This window comes from Paroedura picta, chromosome 3 (assembly GCF_049243985.1).
Source record: "Paroedura picta isolate Pp20150507F chromosome 3, Ppicta_v3.0, whole genome shotgun sequence".
Taxonomy (NCBI): domain Eukaryota; kingdom Metazoa; phylum Chordata; class Lepidosauria; order Squamata; family Gekkonidae; genus Paroedura; species Paroedura picta.
In genome coordinates, this window is record NC_135371.1 from 175,555,810 (window position 1) to 175,569,706 (window position 13,897).

The window sequence follows — 13,897 nt, forward strand, 5'->3', positions numbered from 1 at the left end:
GCTCTCCAGATGTGAGTCTGCTGTTCTTAGCCACCTGTATTCTGAAAAGTTGAATGCCACTCATACTATGGAAACAAGCTCTCTCCGCCAGATGTATTGCATAGGGTTAGGGGTGTTTGAATCCCCACTCTTCCAGGGATACCTGCTGCATGCTTTTGGCCAGTCCTCTAGTCTCAGCCTGGCCTACCTCGCAGGGGTGTTGGGAGGAGCGGATAATGATAAAATATGCAGTTGGTCCCCATTGTGGAGAAATGTGAATGGATTAATAACAAATTGATGAGTTTCCCTTCTCTGAGGCCCTCATCTGAATCGGGTCCCCACGTGTGTGAAAATCAAGTTATGTTTCAGAAGTCTTTGGGGCCTGAGAAAATAAGAATCCTGGAGCCTTGAACTGGGCAAACAAATGACCCACCCTCTGAGTACTGACCGGCTGTGCAGTTAGTCGCTGGAGCAGTGACCGGTCTCAGGGATTCTCTGGTTTGATTCCTGCTGTTCCACAGAAGCCTGCTGAGTGATCTTGAGCAACTCACACGCTCTTAGACCTAGCCTTCCTCGTAGGGTTGTTGTGAGGACAGAATGGAGGAAAGGCGAACAACGTGAGCTACTTTCGGTCCCCATTGGAGAGAAAGATGAGGTATAAGCGAACCAAAAGAGCCTCTTGTGGCGCAGAGTGGTAAGGCAGCAGACATGCAGTCTGAAAGCTCTGCCCATGAGGCTGGGAGTTCGATCCCAGCAGCCGGCTCAAGGTCGACTCAAGGTTGACTTCCATCCTTCCGAGGTTGGTAAAATGAGTACCCAGCTTGACTGGGGAAGGCCCTGGCAAACCACCCCGTATTGAGTCTGCCATGAAAACGCTAGAGGGCGTCACCCCAAGGGTCAGACATGACTCAGTGCTTGCACAGGGGATACCTTTACCTTAAGCAAACCAAGTACGTCCCTCTGATTCCAGTTGGGGCTACCCTCCCAAGGTTTGCTGTTACCAAAACTCCCTCATAGATGTGCGAAGGTGTGCAATTCCACGGCCTTAGCCTCTGAGGAAGCTTGTTCAGGACTCTGTGGCAGGGGCAGGAAGGGGGTGTCCAAGAACCTTAGCCCTGGCTTTCAGCTTGTTGGGCATTCACCGTTTTGTCTCCTCCCCTGGGCAAAGGCGAAGGGAGGATCAGGAGATAATGCCCATAACTGGGGCAAGCGCTGCCTGATCCCATTAAAGCGCCCAGCTCCATCTGGCCTGCTCCTCTAACCCTGTTTTGTGCTGTTTGGGAGCAGAGTGAAGCGCGATGAACAGGAACAGGAAGCCGCCGGGAGGCAGAGGCCTCGCCCCACCTCGGCAGGTGAGTCGCCCTCCTGCGTTCCTGCCCTCTGTCGTTCCTCTAAACAGACTTGTAGGTGTTGCATTGCGAAATGCGGCACTGGCTCCTCTGCCTTGTGTCCCTGTGCTGCATGGAACGGAGCCTCTTCCTTCTGGCTCAGCTGACACCTGCAGCTTGTGGAACCCTCTATCCCAGGGAGCTGGCCAGCACTTGTAACAAGAACTGGTATAATGAAGCTTAAGGTTTTGGTAACCACCTCTAAGGCCACACGCGGTTGGGGCCTGGTGTACTTGAGAGACCGCCTCCCTGCCTATACCCCCCAAAGAGACTTGTGCTCCACCACCTCCAACAGGCTGCGGATCCCTGGCCCCAAAGAAGCACGGCGGACCTCAACAAGAGCCTTCTTGGTCCTGGCCCCCACCTGGTGGATCGAGCTCCCTGAAGAGATCAGAGCCCTGCCCGAACTTCCACGGTTCCGCAGGGCCTGCAAAAGGGAGCTCTTCCACCAGGCATTCGCTCGAGGCCGACCGACTGAGAACATCTGCTGGGCCCCCCCCCTCAGACGCCCTTCCATGACTGAACAAATTTGATCTCCCCAATGTTGTTGTTATTTATGTTGTGTCATAAATTGCTACTTGGTTGTTATGATGTTGTATTGAAACTTGTATGTTATAGATTAAATTATTATAATATTCCACGTAAAATTTCATAGTGTTCCATTTAAACCGCCCAGAGCTGTAAGGAATGGGTGGTATAAAAATCCAAATAAACAAACAAACAATCCGAACTGCAGCTGAGCAAATGCTGATGTTCTCTTTACCTGGTTAAAGAATTCAGTTAGCTTTTGAGGTCTGCTATATTGTTTCTCGTTGTCCGTAAGAAGTCGGAGCCGGTATTCAGGTTCGCAGAGGACCAATACTTGGCTCGTGACAAGAATTAGCCAGTTTGCAATGAGTTCGGCATCACAGAGTATGACCTGGAAAGCAAGAATCGGCATCATGACCAGTGTGGCGGAGTGGTTGAGAGCATTGGACTCTTATCTGGGTTCGAATCCCAGCTCGTGTCAAGGAAGCTTGCTGGCCGACCTTGGGCTGGCCACGCCCTCCCAGCCTAACCTACCTCGCTGGGTTGTTGTGAGGATAAAGTGGGAGAAGGGAGAAGGATATCAGCTGCATCAGAGGTGGGGTGAAAATGACTGGAATAATTGGATGCTGCAGTACTTGATGGCGCTTATCTCTGACTTCCTGCAGACGGGCTTCCTGATGGATTTGTCTCCAGAAGGCCTAATGGCTGAGGACGGGGCAGATGATGCAGACCTGGAGGCCGAATTCCTGGCGATCGTCGGAGGCCAGCCGGATCCCAAGCAGAAATCGAATGGGAAAAGTAAGTTCTCGTGTAGCTCTCCGTGGTGGTTGTCATCGTGTAAGCCTTCGAGAGGTGGGCCGGCAGCGCTGAGTGCAGCTCAAAATTCCCGCTTTGGATTCTCCTTGGACCCTCCCCCCGGCCCAGTCAATTGTCTGCAGAAGGGAAGGAGATTGACAGTCACTTTTGCTCCCTCCCTTCCTCATCTCTACATTTCCTCCTTCTCTGAGAAAAGCCCAGGGGTATCATAGAATCATAGAATCATAGAATCATAGAGTTGGAAGGGGCCATACAGGCCATCTAGTCCAACCCCCTGCTCAACGCAGGATTAGCCCTAAGCATCCTAAAGCATCCAAGAAAAGTGTGTATCCAACCTTTGCTTGAAGACTTCCAGTGAGGGGGCACTCACCACCTCCTTAGGCAGCCTATTCCACTGCTGAACGACTCTGACTGAGAAAAACTTTTTCCTGATATCTAGCCTATATCGTTGTACTTGAAGTTTAAACCCATTACTGCGTGTCCTCTCCTCTGCAGCCAACAGAAACAGCATCCTGCCCTCCTCCAAGTGACAACCTTTCAAATACTTAAAGAGGGCTATCATGTCCCCTCTCAACCTCCTTTTCTCCAGGCTGAACAGTCCCAAGTCCCTCAACCTATCTTCATAGGGCTTGGTCCCTTGGCCCCAGATCATCTTCGTCGCTCTCCTCTGTACCCTTTCAATTTTATCGATGTCCTTCTTGAAGTGAGGCCTCCAGAACTGCACACAGTACTCCAGGTGTGGTCTGACCAGTGCCGTATACAATGGGACTATGACATCTTGTGATTTTGATGTGATGCCTCTGTTGATACAGCCCAAAATGGCATTTGCCTTTTTTACCGCTGCATCACACTGCCTGCTCATGTTTAGTTTACAATCCACAAGTACCCCAAGGTCTCGTTCACACACAGTGCTACCTAGAAGCGTATCCCCCTGTCAAACTGCGGCCCTCCAGAGGTCCATGGACTACAATTCCCATGAGCCCCTGCCAGCTGGGAGTCTCAACTCCCTTCTTCAGCGTCCCCCCAAAAGCTCCTCTCTGCCAATATTTTTGTTGGTCTTTCAGGTGCTCCTGGACTCTGCCTCTTTGGGACCTGAGGGAGGGAGCTCTTCCAGCTTGTGGTTTCTACTGCCAGTTTCTCTTCTTCAGTTGAATCACCCTTGGGACTGGTCTCGAGGCTGCATTTGTGCTGCCCAACAATGAACTCTTCCTTTCTTGCCCTCGTAGCTCCTTTGCCAATGGAGGCGATTGAAAGGATGGCCGCTCTGTGCATGAAGGACCTCGACGAAGAGGACGCGGGGGGAGAAGACGACCTGGAAGACGATGATGAGCTGCTGGTAAGCTCCGGGGGCAGTGCGGCCCTCGCTCTCCTCAGGGCCCGTGGTGTGTGCAGAGAACTCGAGGGATGCAGCCCCTCCCGGCCAGCAATGCATGCTCTTGGTGTTCTCCTGGGACCTGGAGCTGCGGAGGGCTGATGCTTGTGTGGGGGGCTGTGTGAGGGAGCATCCAATTAATGTGGCCGGGCTGGAGAGGCAGAGGCAGAGGAAGAGGAGCGAGGCAGGGAGACTGTAAGGAGGTGGGGAGCACCCCCTCACTGGCGGTCTTCAAGCAGCGGCTGGACAGATCCTTCTCCTGGATGCTGGAGGCTGATCCTGCACTGAGCAGGGGGTGGGACTAGATGGCCTTTGTGGCCCCTTCCCACTCTAGGATTCTAGGAGTCTAGTCCAGCAGGGGAATGGGCTGCCTCAGGAGGTGGGGAACTCCCCCTCACTGGTGGTCTTCAGGCAGCGGCTGAACAGAAACTTCTCCTGGATGCTGGAGGCTGATCCTGCATTGAGCAGGGGGTGGGACTAGATGGCCTGCATGGCCCCTTCCCACTCTGGGATTCTAGGAGTCTAGTTCAGCCGTGGGATGGGCTGCCTAAGAAGGTGGTGAGCTCCCCCTCACTGGCCGTCTTCAAGCAGTGGCTGGACAGGTCCTTCTCCTGGATGCTGGAGGCTGATCCTGCACTGAGCAGGGGGTGGGACTAGATGGCCTTTGTGGCCCCTTCCCACTCTAGGATTCTAGGATTCAGTTCCTGGCATGGTTGAAGGCCACTGTGGCGAGACTCGCATTAGGTCCCAGCCACCATCATCGCCACAGACAAGGAGTTAGGTAGCTGTGTTGTCTACGTGTGCACGGAATGCATTTTTATTGGGGGGATTTAAACCCCATCGTGTATTATTTAAAAGATGTCACATTTTTCTGTCAACGGGTCCCCCAAGTCTGTAGACGAATCTCCTTTGCCCCCATCTGCGGATTTACCTACCTGCAGATGGGGGCCACATATGGCTAATAGTATGTAGACATTCTGGGAGGTAACTCTCAATCTTGAACACTTTAAAAAGCTTCCCCCCCCCTCCCTCTTGCGTAGGCAGAACTCAGTGAAGTACTTGAAGAAGACAGTGACTCCCCGGAAGCTGTGACTCCTGCTGCTCCTAAGGTGCGAACATCTTTTCCGGCTTCCTTTCTGCCGTGTTCTTGGCAGCCGCTCTTTGTCTGAAACTGGAAAATGGGTCCTTTGGGGGGCCGCGGCAGGGCAAGCAGCTTGGTGGGGGAGGGATCTACACAACAGCCTTGCAGGGTAGACCTGTAAAATAGACAAATGGGTCAGGATTTTTCTTGGATGGCTTAGGATGCTTTAGGCAGCATTGAGCGGGGGGTTGGACTAGATGGCCTGTATGGCCCCTTCTAACTCTATTATTCTATGATTCTAGGATCGCAGAATAGCTTGTATGGTGCAGCAGTTGTGCATTTGGACAGTCCTTACCCAAATCCTGTCCCAGTCAAGAACCTATTAGATCTGGGGTGGCCGAACTGTGTCTCTCCAGATGTCTGTGGGCCCCTGCCTGATGGCAATTGTAGTCCACGGACACCTGGAGAGCCATCGTTTGGACAGCAGTCTTTAAGCCCCCTGCAATATGGGGATAATAATGTGACCCATAGAGCCTCTTGTGGCGCAGAGTGGTAAGGCAGCCGTCTGAAAGCTTTGCCCATGAGGCTGGGAGTTCAATCCCAGCAGCCGGCTCAAGGTTGACTCAGCCTTCCATCCTTCCGAGGTCGGTAAAATGAGTACCCAGCTTGCTGGGGGGTAAACGGTAATGACTGGGGAAGGCACTGGCAAACCACCCCGTATTGAGTCTGCCAAGAAAACGCTGGAGGGCGTCACCCCAAGGGTCAGATATGACTCGGTGCTTGCACAGGGGATACCTTTACCTTTACCTTTAATGTGACCCATATTGGGGTCAGCCTTGGTTAGAACTTTGCTGAGAGACCACCCAAAAAACTGGGGGCTGGTCCCCAGAGGCAGGCAATGGCAAGCCACCTCTGTTCGACTCCTTGCTTTCATCTGGACGGCCCTGGCTAGCCCAATTCTTGTGAGATTTCAGAAACCACCGATGGTCAATTTTGGTTAGTACTTGGATGGGCTTCTGCGCAGGGTTGCTGCGCAGAGGCAGGAAAGGGCAGGCTGCCTCTCTGGGCCTCTAGCCTTGAAAACCCTAACAACTCATTCGCTTATTGTTCAGTTAGAGCTGCCAAACGCCGCTGTAAATGAGTCGTAAATGAGTTCTGTAAATGAGTCGTATCGAAACAGGCGGGGAATTGTGTTTGATTGTTCCCCCTTTGAGAGGAAGGCTCTGTTTTGGGTTCTGCTAGACAAACGACTCCCCGGCTGATTCTGGTAGGACTGAAGCCCTTTTGCTGGAAAGACTGGACATGTACAAGGCGTCCGTCGCTAATGCAAAACAAACCGGGGAGAGCTCCAAGGTGCGCCGGTATGAGAGGGGCCTCAAGGTAAGACATGAAGCCTTCGCCAGAGTTTTGTAACTCGACGGCCGTGGCTTCTTCCACTGTTCAATTAACGGTGACTCAGAGTGGGATTTGGAAAAGGGGTTCTTTTGAAAAGGGCTACGAAAGGGCAGGTTTAATGGTTAGAGCAGGAGACCACAGCCCTTTTCAGTCTGTGGGCGCCTTGGGAATGCTGACAGAGGGGTGGAGTCAGCCACAAAATGGCCACTGCAGGAGGCGGAGTAAGCCACAAAATGGCCACCTCAGGAGGTGGAGTCAGCCACAAAATGGCCACTGCAGGAGGTGGAGTCAGCCACAAAATGGCCACTGCAGGAGGTGGAGTCAGCCACAAAATGGCCACCTCAGGAGGTGGAGTCAGCCACAAAATGGCCACCTCAGGAGGCGGAGTAAGCCACAAAATGGCCATTGCAGGAGGTGGAGTCAGCCACAAAATGGCCACTGCAGGAGGTGGAGTCAGCCACAAAATGGCCACCTCAGGAGGTGGAGTCAGCCACAAAATGGCCACTGCAGGAGGTGGAGTCAGTTTCAAAATGGCCACTGCAGGAGGTGGAGTCAGCCACAAAATGGCCACTGCAGGAGGTGGAGTCAGCCACAAAACGGCCACCGCAGGAGGTGGAGTCAGTTTCAAAATGGCCACCGCAGGAGGTGGAGTCAGCCACAAAATGGCCACCGCAGGAGGTGGAGCCAGCTTCAAAAGAGATCCTGCAGGAGATGAATAATTTAAAAAAAATATCTACATTGAGAAAGAGAATGAATAAAACCAACATGGTGGAGGTAGCTGTTGCTGAAATACCTGTACTTTAATCTGCATAGCCAACCAGAAGCCCTGCTGGGAAAGAACCCCACCTGGCTCCCCCTATTTTCTAAAAACCAGTCGGGGAGCACCAGAAAAGGTGCTAGCAGGCCCCATAGTGCTCTCAGGCGACAGAAACATGCTGCTGCCCTAGATCAACATTGTCTTTATTTCCCAGACCCTGGAAAACTTGCTGATCTCCGCTAGGAAGGGCAAAAAGATTGACGAGGACGAGATCCCTCCCCCGGTGGCCACGGGAAAGAGCCCCCCCTCCCAGCTGGCTTCCCCCTCGGAGCCAGTTCCGGCCTCCCTGCCCCCCACGCCGAGGGAGAGCGCTGCCTCGCCCAGCCACCGTCCTCCGGACTCTGCTCCAGCTGACCTTAAGCTGCCGTCTCCAAAAGCATCCCTGGTGTCCGATCCGCCCCCCCAGCTGCCGCCAGCCGTTCTTCCAAAGCCAAAGATTTCTCCAGCCCCTCCTGCGCCTCTGAGGTCCCCAGAGACACCCCCGGGAAGACCTGGCCCCTTGGCCCCCTCTCCAACTTCGGGTGAGTACTGGGCAAGAAATCGCCTGCATACGAAGGCCTGCACATGAGGACTGGGTGGTCCATAGAATAAAATGAAGCCCTACGTGGCTTGGGACTGAGAGGTCTTCTCCCATAGGTTCTGGCCATGGGAGTAAGATTGCAAGGAAAGGCCCTCCTGTCTGTCCTGTCAATCAAACTGTCAGAAGAGCCCTGCTGGGCCAGCCCAGGGAGGGTCCATCTAGTCTAGCCCCCTGTTCTTCTGGAGGGTCAACAACAGGGCATGGAGGCCGAGGCCTTCCCCTGTTGTTGCCTCTTGACTCTGGGATTCAGAGACTTCGTGCCTCTGAAAGTGGAGGTCCCCCTTAGACATCATGGAGAAGAAGAAGAAGAAGAGTTGGTCCTTATATGCCGCTTTTCTCTACCCGAAGGAGGCTCAAAGTGGCTTACAGTCGCCTTCCCTTTCCTCTCCCCACAACAGACACCCTGTGGGGTGGGTGAGGCTGAGGGAGCCCTGATATCACTGCTCAGTCAGAACAGTTTTATCAGTGCCGTGGCGAGCCCAAGGTCACCCAGCTGGCTGCATGTGGGGGAGCGCAGAATCGAACCCGGCATGCCAGATTAGAAGTCCGCACTCCTAACCACGACACCAAACTGGCTAGTAGTTACTGATGGACCTCTCCTCCGTTAATCTTATCTAGTTCCCCTTTAAAGCTGTTTATCCCTGTGGACCTCACAAAATCCTACAGCAGTGAATTCCACTTTTTCATCACTCTCTGCGTAAAGTGGTATTTCCCTTTGTCTCTCCTGAACCTCCTGCCCATCGGCTTCTCCGGATGCCTTCGATTTCTAGTCTTTTGGGGAGAGGGAGAAAAAGTTCTCTTGGTCCACCCTCTCCCCGCCAGGCATAATTTGACAAACCTCTTCCATCTCCCCCCTGAGTTGTCTCTGTGCTTGTCCTCAGGTTCTCAGGCCTCTCCTAACCAGGTGCTCCTGCAGGGCCGACAACGTGAGTACAAGCTGGCAGCCTTGCGCGCGAAACAGGAAGGCAGCATGGAACTGGCTACCAAGTATTTCCGCATAGCCAAGGTGAGTGGCCTGTGCAGCACGGCCGGCTACGACTCAGCTGCCACTCTTGGATCCCAAAGGGAGACGCTCTTTCCTGCCTGGCCCTTTAAACTGTCATGGAGCCTCACTCTGGAAACAGAAGCCAGCATTTTCACTGAGTTTCGACCGTCTTGGAGGTCCATCACCAGGTTCCCCGCATGAAACTGTTCTGTCACTATTAGAAAGGAGCCGAGGATCCAGTAGCATCTTAAAGTTAAAAAAAAAATGTGGCAGGGGCTGAGCTTCCGGGATTCACTGCTGGCTTCTTCGGATATTACAAACAAAAAAAAAAATAGAGTCCAAGAGCACCTTTAAGCCCAACAAAGATTTGTTCAAGGCGTGAGTTTTCGAGTACATGCTGTGCAAATCTAACCCTTTTGCCTCTTCTTTGGCATCTCCCAAGAGCCTCTTGTGGTGCAGAGTGGTAAGGCAGCCATCTGAAAGCTTTGCCCATGAGGCTGGGAGTTCAATCCCAGCAGCCGGCTCAAGGTTGACTCAGCCTTCCATCCTTCCGAGGTGGGTAAAATGAGGACCCAGCTTGCTGCTGGGGGGTAAACGGTAATGACTGGGGAAGGCACTGGCAAACCACCCCGTATTGAGTCTGCCACGGAAACGCTGGAGGGCGTCACCCCAAGGGTCAGACATGACTCGGTGCTTGCACAGGGGATACCTTTACCTTCACATTTGGCATCTCCCAGTCAAGGTGTCGGGATAGGTTTGCAGAGTTGTCTTTCTTTGCCCTCTGCAGTTGGTTTGTGAAGCTTCGCCAAAATCCCATTCCACCTTTTGGTGCCCAGAGCAACCCACTGACCTCCCCTAAACCTCTTTCAGAGCTTGGACCCGCTGCTGGAATCCTTGAGGAAAGGAGAGCCAGTGGATCTCAGCCGGCTGCCTCCCCCTCCAGGTGAGAGCCCTCCAGGTGTCGCGGCGTACCCAGGAGCTCTTTGAGGGCACTTTGCCAGCCGATGAGACGGCTCCTGAGCTCCACTCAAGAAGCCCTTGTGAGGGAACGTAGTGCGAAGGGCTGGTATCGTCCCGTATTTCACTGCCGAACTCCCCCATCACGGTACACCCGTCTGCTTTGTATCGTAGAGCAGGGAGAAATTTGTTGACTAATACGGAGTAACCAAAGAGCACAAATGTTGCTTTAATTCCTGCAAGCTAGGCATCTCAGAACGCTGGCATGGCTGGCATGGGGGTTGTTTCACCTGGCAGTGGGTAGAGGGGGTAGAGTGGGGGGCATTCGAGGGGCTTCCGAAAGAGCCTCTTGTCACATTTCAACCACCTGGCTGTCCTCCACAGATCAGCTGCCCAAAGAAGTGCTGATCTCAAGCGTGCCACGGTGCCCGGTCGCGACAACCACCCCCGTCACGCAGGCCGTGTCCCCTTCGGGACTCTCCGGAGCAGGAGGTACGAACCCCACCGAGCTCTCTGGCCTCCACTGCTCCATTCGGGCCCTTTGGAGTGGGCCCGGCCGCCTGCTAGCCGTGGCCCCCTGGCTTCCAGGTTCCCCCTTGCTCAGCGCGAGGCCTGAACGGCACAGAACAATTGGCCCCCTCGTTTCCAGATATGCCCCCGCCCCCTCGAGACATGCTGGAAGCTCTGCAGCAGAGGATGGAGAGGTACAAGACAGCCGCCGCCCAGGCCAAGGGCAAAGGGGACGACAGGAAGGCCAGGATGCACGAACGGATCGTGAAGGTGAGGCGAGTCGACCTGCTTAACATTCACTTGGAACTTTGTGCTTCGGTATCCCTGGGCCCCAGTTCCCGAGGAAAGCGTCCTCCGTTCACAGCCTTTTCTCTTTCAGCAATACCAAGAGGCCATCAAAGCTCACAAAGCGGGGAAAGCGGTGGAGTTCGCTGACTTACCTGTTCCGCCAGGTATTTCATTCCCAAGCCTGTTTTGCTGGGACGGGGAGGGGGGGGGGTTGAGGCTCCTCAACGTGCTTCCAGACCCCATCAGGAGAAGTGGGAGAGGCTGGCTACTTCTGCGTATAGGGGCTTCCCAACTGTAGCTCTCCAGATATCCATGGACTACAATTCTCATGAGCCCCTGCCGGCTGGCAGGGGCTCATGGGAATTGTAGTCCATGGGTATCTGGAGAGCTACGGTTGGGCCACCCCCCCCCAGTGCAGAGAACTGGGTCTAAAGCTGCTGTAGAACCTGAGACGACTTTGCACTGGAAAGGCCAGATGTGACAGAGGCCTAAAGGGCTGTCTCTAAACCAGACTAGAACTCGGGTTGCCAATCTCCAGGTGGGCACAAGCAGTGGGGGGAAAAACTGTGCAGCAAAATAAATCTTACAGTTGACAGATAAATTCCTATATTCCAACTAGGGAGGGACATTAAAAATTCAAACAGAGCAAAAGCTCTCATGGAAACAGAATATGACCTCTGCCCTTGTGCCTTGTTTGGACTTTTTTGGTCACCTGCCATGTTTAACACAAAAGCTGGAAGAAATTTTACAACGAAACCAGAGAGAACCTGAGAGAGAACCTTTAATATCATCACCAAAATAATGTTAAGAGACACCGAAGACAAGAACGTTGTGTTGAACATAGGAATTCTTCTGTTAACCATAGGTTTTATGGAGCTACACGGGTTTCCCCCCTCCCTGGTGCATTTCCACTTTGTTATCTCAACCTCTGGGTGGGACCTGGAGATATCCTAAAATGATACATGATCTTTTATTTTATTTATTTTATTTATTTTGAGATTTCTATACCGCCACTTTCAGGTGGACTCACGGCAGTTTACAGTAAAATGATAAAGACACAGTTAAACCCCTAAAAACACCCCTTAATACAATTAAGAATTAACAAGACGGCATTGATAGGAATTCCAAAATCCCACGCACCCACCCCTGATCAGCACATGGGTCAAAGCTCTTTCCCTGGGAGCGAGGCACGCACATTAAGTAACTCTGGAACTATACGCCTGGCCGAAGAACTCCATCTTGCAGGCCCTGCAGAAAGCTGACCACTGTGACAGGGCCCTCAGCTCTTCCAGGGGCTCATTCCACCAGGTTGGGCCCAGGGCCGAGAAAGCCCTGGTCCTGGTTGAGGCCAGGTGAGATGTCCCAGGGGCTTGGGACAACCAACAGATTCATACCTGCAGAGTGAAGAGTCCTGCGGGGGGCATAGACAGAGAATTGGTCCCGCAGATAAGCCGTGTAGAGCCTTAAAGCAGGGGCAGTCAACCTGGGGTCCTCCAGATGTCCATGGACTACAATTCCCACGAGCCCCTGCCAGCAAACGCTGGCAGGGGCTCGTGGGAATTGTAGTCCATGGACATCTGGAGGACCCCAGGTTGACTACCCCTGCCTTAAAGGTTAGAACCAATACCTCCAAAAAGATCAGTTCCCCAGAAGGAAACGGCTGCTTTGGAGGGGGGACTCTATGGGGTCACCCCCTGCTGATGCTGCTCCTCCCGCAAGGTCCAGCTTCCCCACCTTCCACCCTCCCAAATGTCCAGTCATCTCCCCACCTGGAGTTGGCAACTGTAACTCTAGCCCCGGTCTGCATTAGCCGCTCTAGGCCGGGCCAGGGGTCTCGGGGCCTTTGTGGCCAGTGCCGTCCTCTGAGGACGCCGTTCCCTTTTTCAGACTCCGCTTCCTTTGGCAGGTTTCCCTCCCATCCAAGGAATGGAAGCTGCGTCCGGAGACCAGAGCTTTGTGGGGATCCTCGAAACAGCCATGAAACTCGCCAGCGCAGAGGAGGAGGATGCCGAAGAGCCGGAAAAGGTGGGGCTCATGATGACGTGTGGAGTGTACAGGCTAGATTTCTCAAGGCTAGAGTAGTTCAGCTGTGGAAGGGGCTGCCTCAGGAGGTGGGGAGCTCCCCCTCACTGGCCGTCTTCAAGCAGCGGCTGGACAGATCCTTCTCCTGGATGCCTGAGGCTGATCCTGCACTGAGAAGGGGGTGGGACTAGATGGCCTCCATGATCCCTTCCCACTCTGGGATTCTAGGAGTCTAGTTCAGCAGGGGAAGGGGCTACCTGAGGAGGGGGGGAGCTCCCCCTCACTGGCCGTCTTCAAGCAGCGGCTGGACAGATCCTTCTCCTGGATGCTTGAGGCTGATCCTGCATTTATTGAGCAGGGGGTGGGACTAGATGGCCTGCATGGCCCCTTCCCACTCTAGGATTCTAGGAGTCTAGTTCAGCAGTGGGAGGGGCTGCCTAAGGAGGTGGGGAGCTCCCCCTCACTGGGGGTCTTCAAGCAGAGGCTGGACAGATCCTTCTCCTGGATGCCTGAGGCTGATCCTGCCCTGAGCAGGGGGTGGGACTAGATGGCCTTCATGGCCCCTTCCCACTCTAGGATTCTAGGAGTGTAGTTCAGCAGTGGAAGGGGCTGCCTGAGGAGGTGGGGAGCTCCCCCTCACTGGTGGTCTTCAATCAGTGGCTGGACAGATCCTTCTCCTGGATGCCTGAGGCTGACCCTGCACTGAGCAGGGGTGGGACTAGATGGCCTTCATGGACCCTTCCCACTCTAGGATTCTAGGAGTGTAGTTCAGCAGTGGAAGGGGCTGCCTGAGGAGGTGGGGAGCTCCCCCTCACTGGTGGTCTTCAGGCAGCAGCTGGACAGATCCTTCTCCTGGACGCTTGAGCGTGGGGTGGGGCTAGATGGCCTGCATGGTCTGGTCTGTGATTCTGTAGGATCCCACGGGTTCTGGGAGAAGCTTAAAATATAAACTGGAAGCAGCCAGGAACTGTGGATCCTCCTTCAGACTGATTAGGTCTCTTCCTTCTACTTGTGAGCAAGATTTAAGAAGGGTTTCTAATGCCAAAAATTAGGTATCTCAGTGGCTTGGGCTCTTGAAGCAGGTTTCAAACAATTTCTCGTTGCTCCTGGGGATAAAAACTGGAGTCATGCATGTTGGCCCGGATTACGTGCTGGTCGGGATTTGTGCTTGCCCCACTG

General features: G+C 53.7%; 1 protein-coding gene across 2 annotated transcripts in view; it reads left to right on the plus strand.

The window, feature by feature from the left end:
* Positions 1 to 13,897, plus strand: part of CC2D1A (coiled-coil and C2 domain containing 1A) — a 38,312-nt gene that overhangs the window by 963 nt on the left and 23,452 nt on the right. For both annotated transcript variants that reach the window (XR_013229688.1, XM_077329808.1), the window contains exons 2-13: positions 1,267 to 1,331; positions 2,561 to 2,693; positions 3,938 to 4,047; positions 5,124 to 5,192; positions 6,407 to 6,544; positions 7,531 to 7,897; positions 8,838 to 8,962; positions 9,812 to 9,884; positions 10,283 to 10,390; positions 10,548 to 10,678; positions 10,788 to 10,860; positions 12,603 to 12,721. Coding sequence is in view for 1 of the 2 variants with exons in the window: in XM_077329808.1 (XP_077185923.1) it covers positions 1,278 to 1,331; positions 2,561 to 2,693; positions 3,938 to 4,047; positions 5,124 to 5,192; positions 6,407 to 6,544; positions 7,531 to 7,897; positions 8,838 to 8,962; positions 9,812 to 9,884; positions 10,283 to 10,390; positions 10,548 to 10,678; positions 10,788 to 10,860; positions 12,603 to 12,721 (1,500 nt within the window). In the remaining variant the exon portion in view is untranslated. The remainder of the gene's footprint in view (positions 1 to 1,266; positions 1,332 to 2,560; positions 2,694 to 3,937; positions 4,048 to 5,123; positions 5,193 to 6,406; positions 6,545 to 7,530; positions 7,898 to 8,837; positions 8,963 to 9,811; positions 9,885 to 10,282; positions 10,391 to 10,547; positions 10,679 to 10,787; positions 10,861 to 12,602; positions 12,722 to 13,897) is intronic.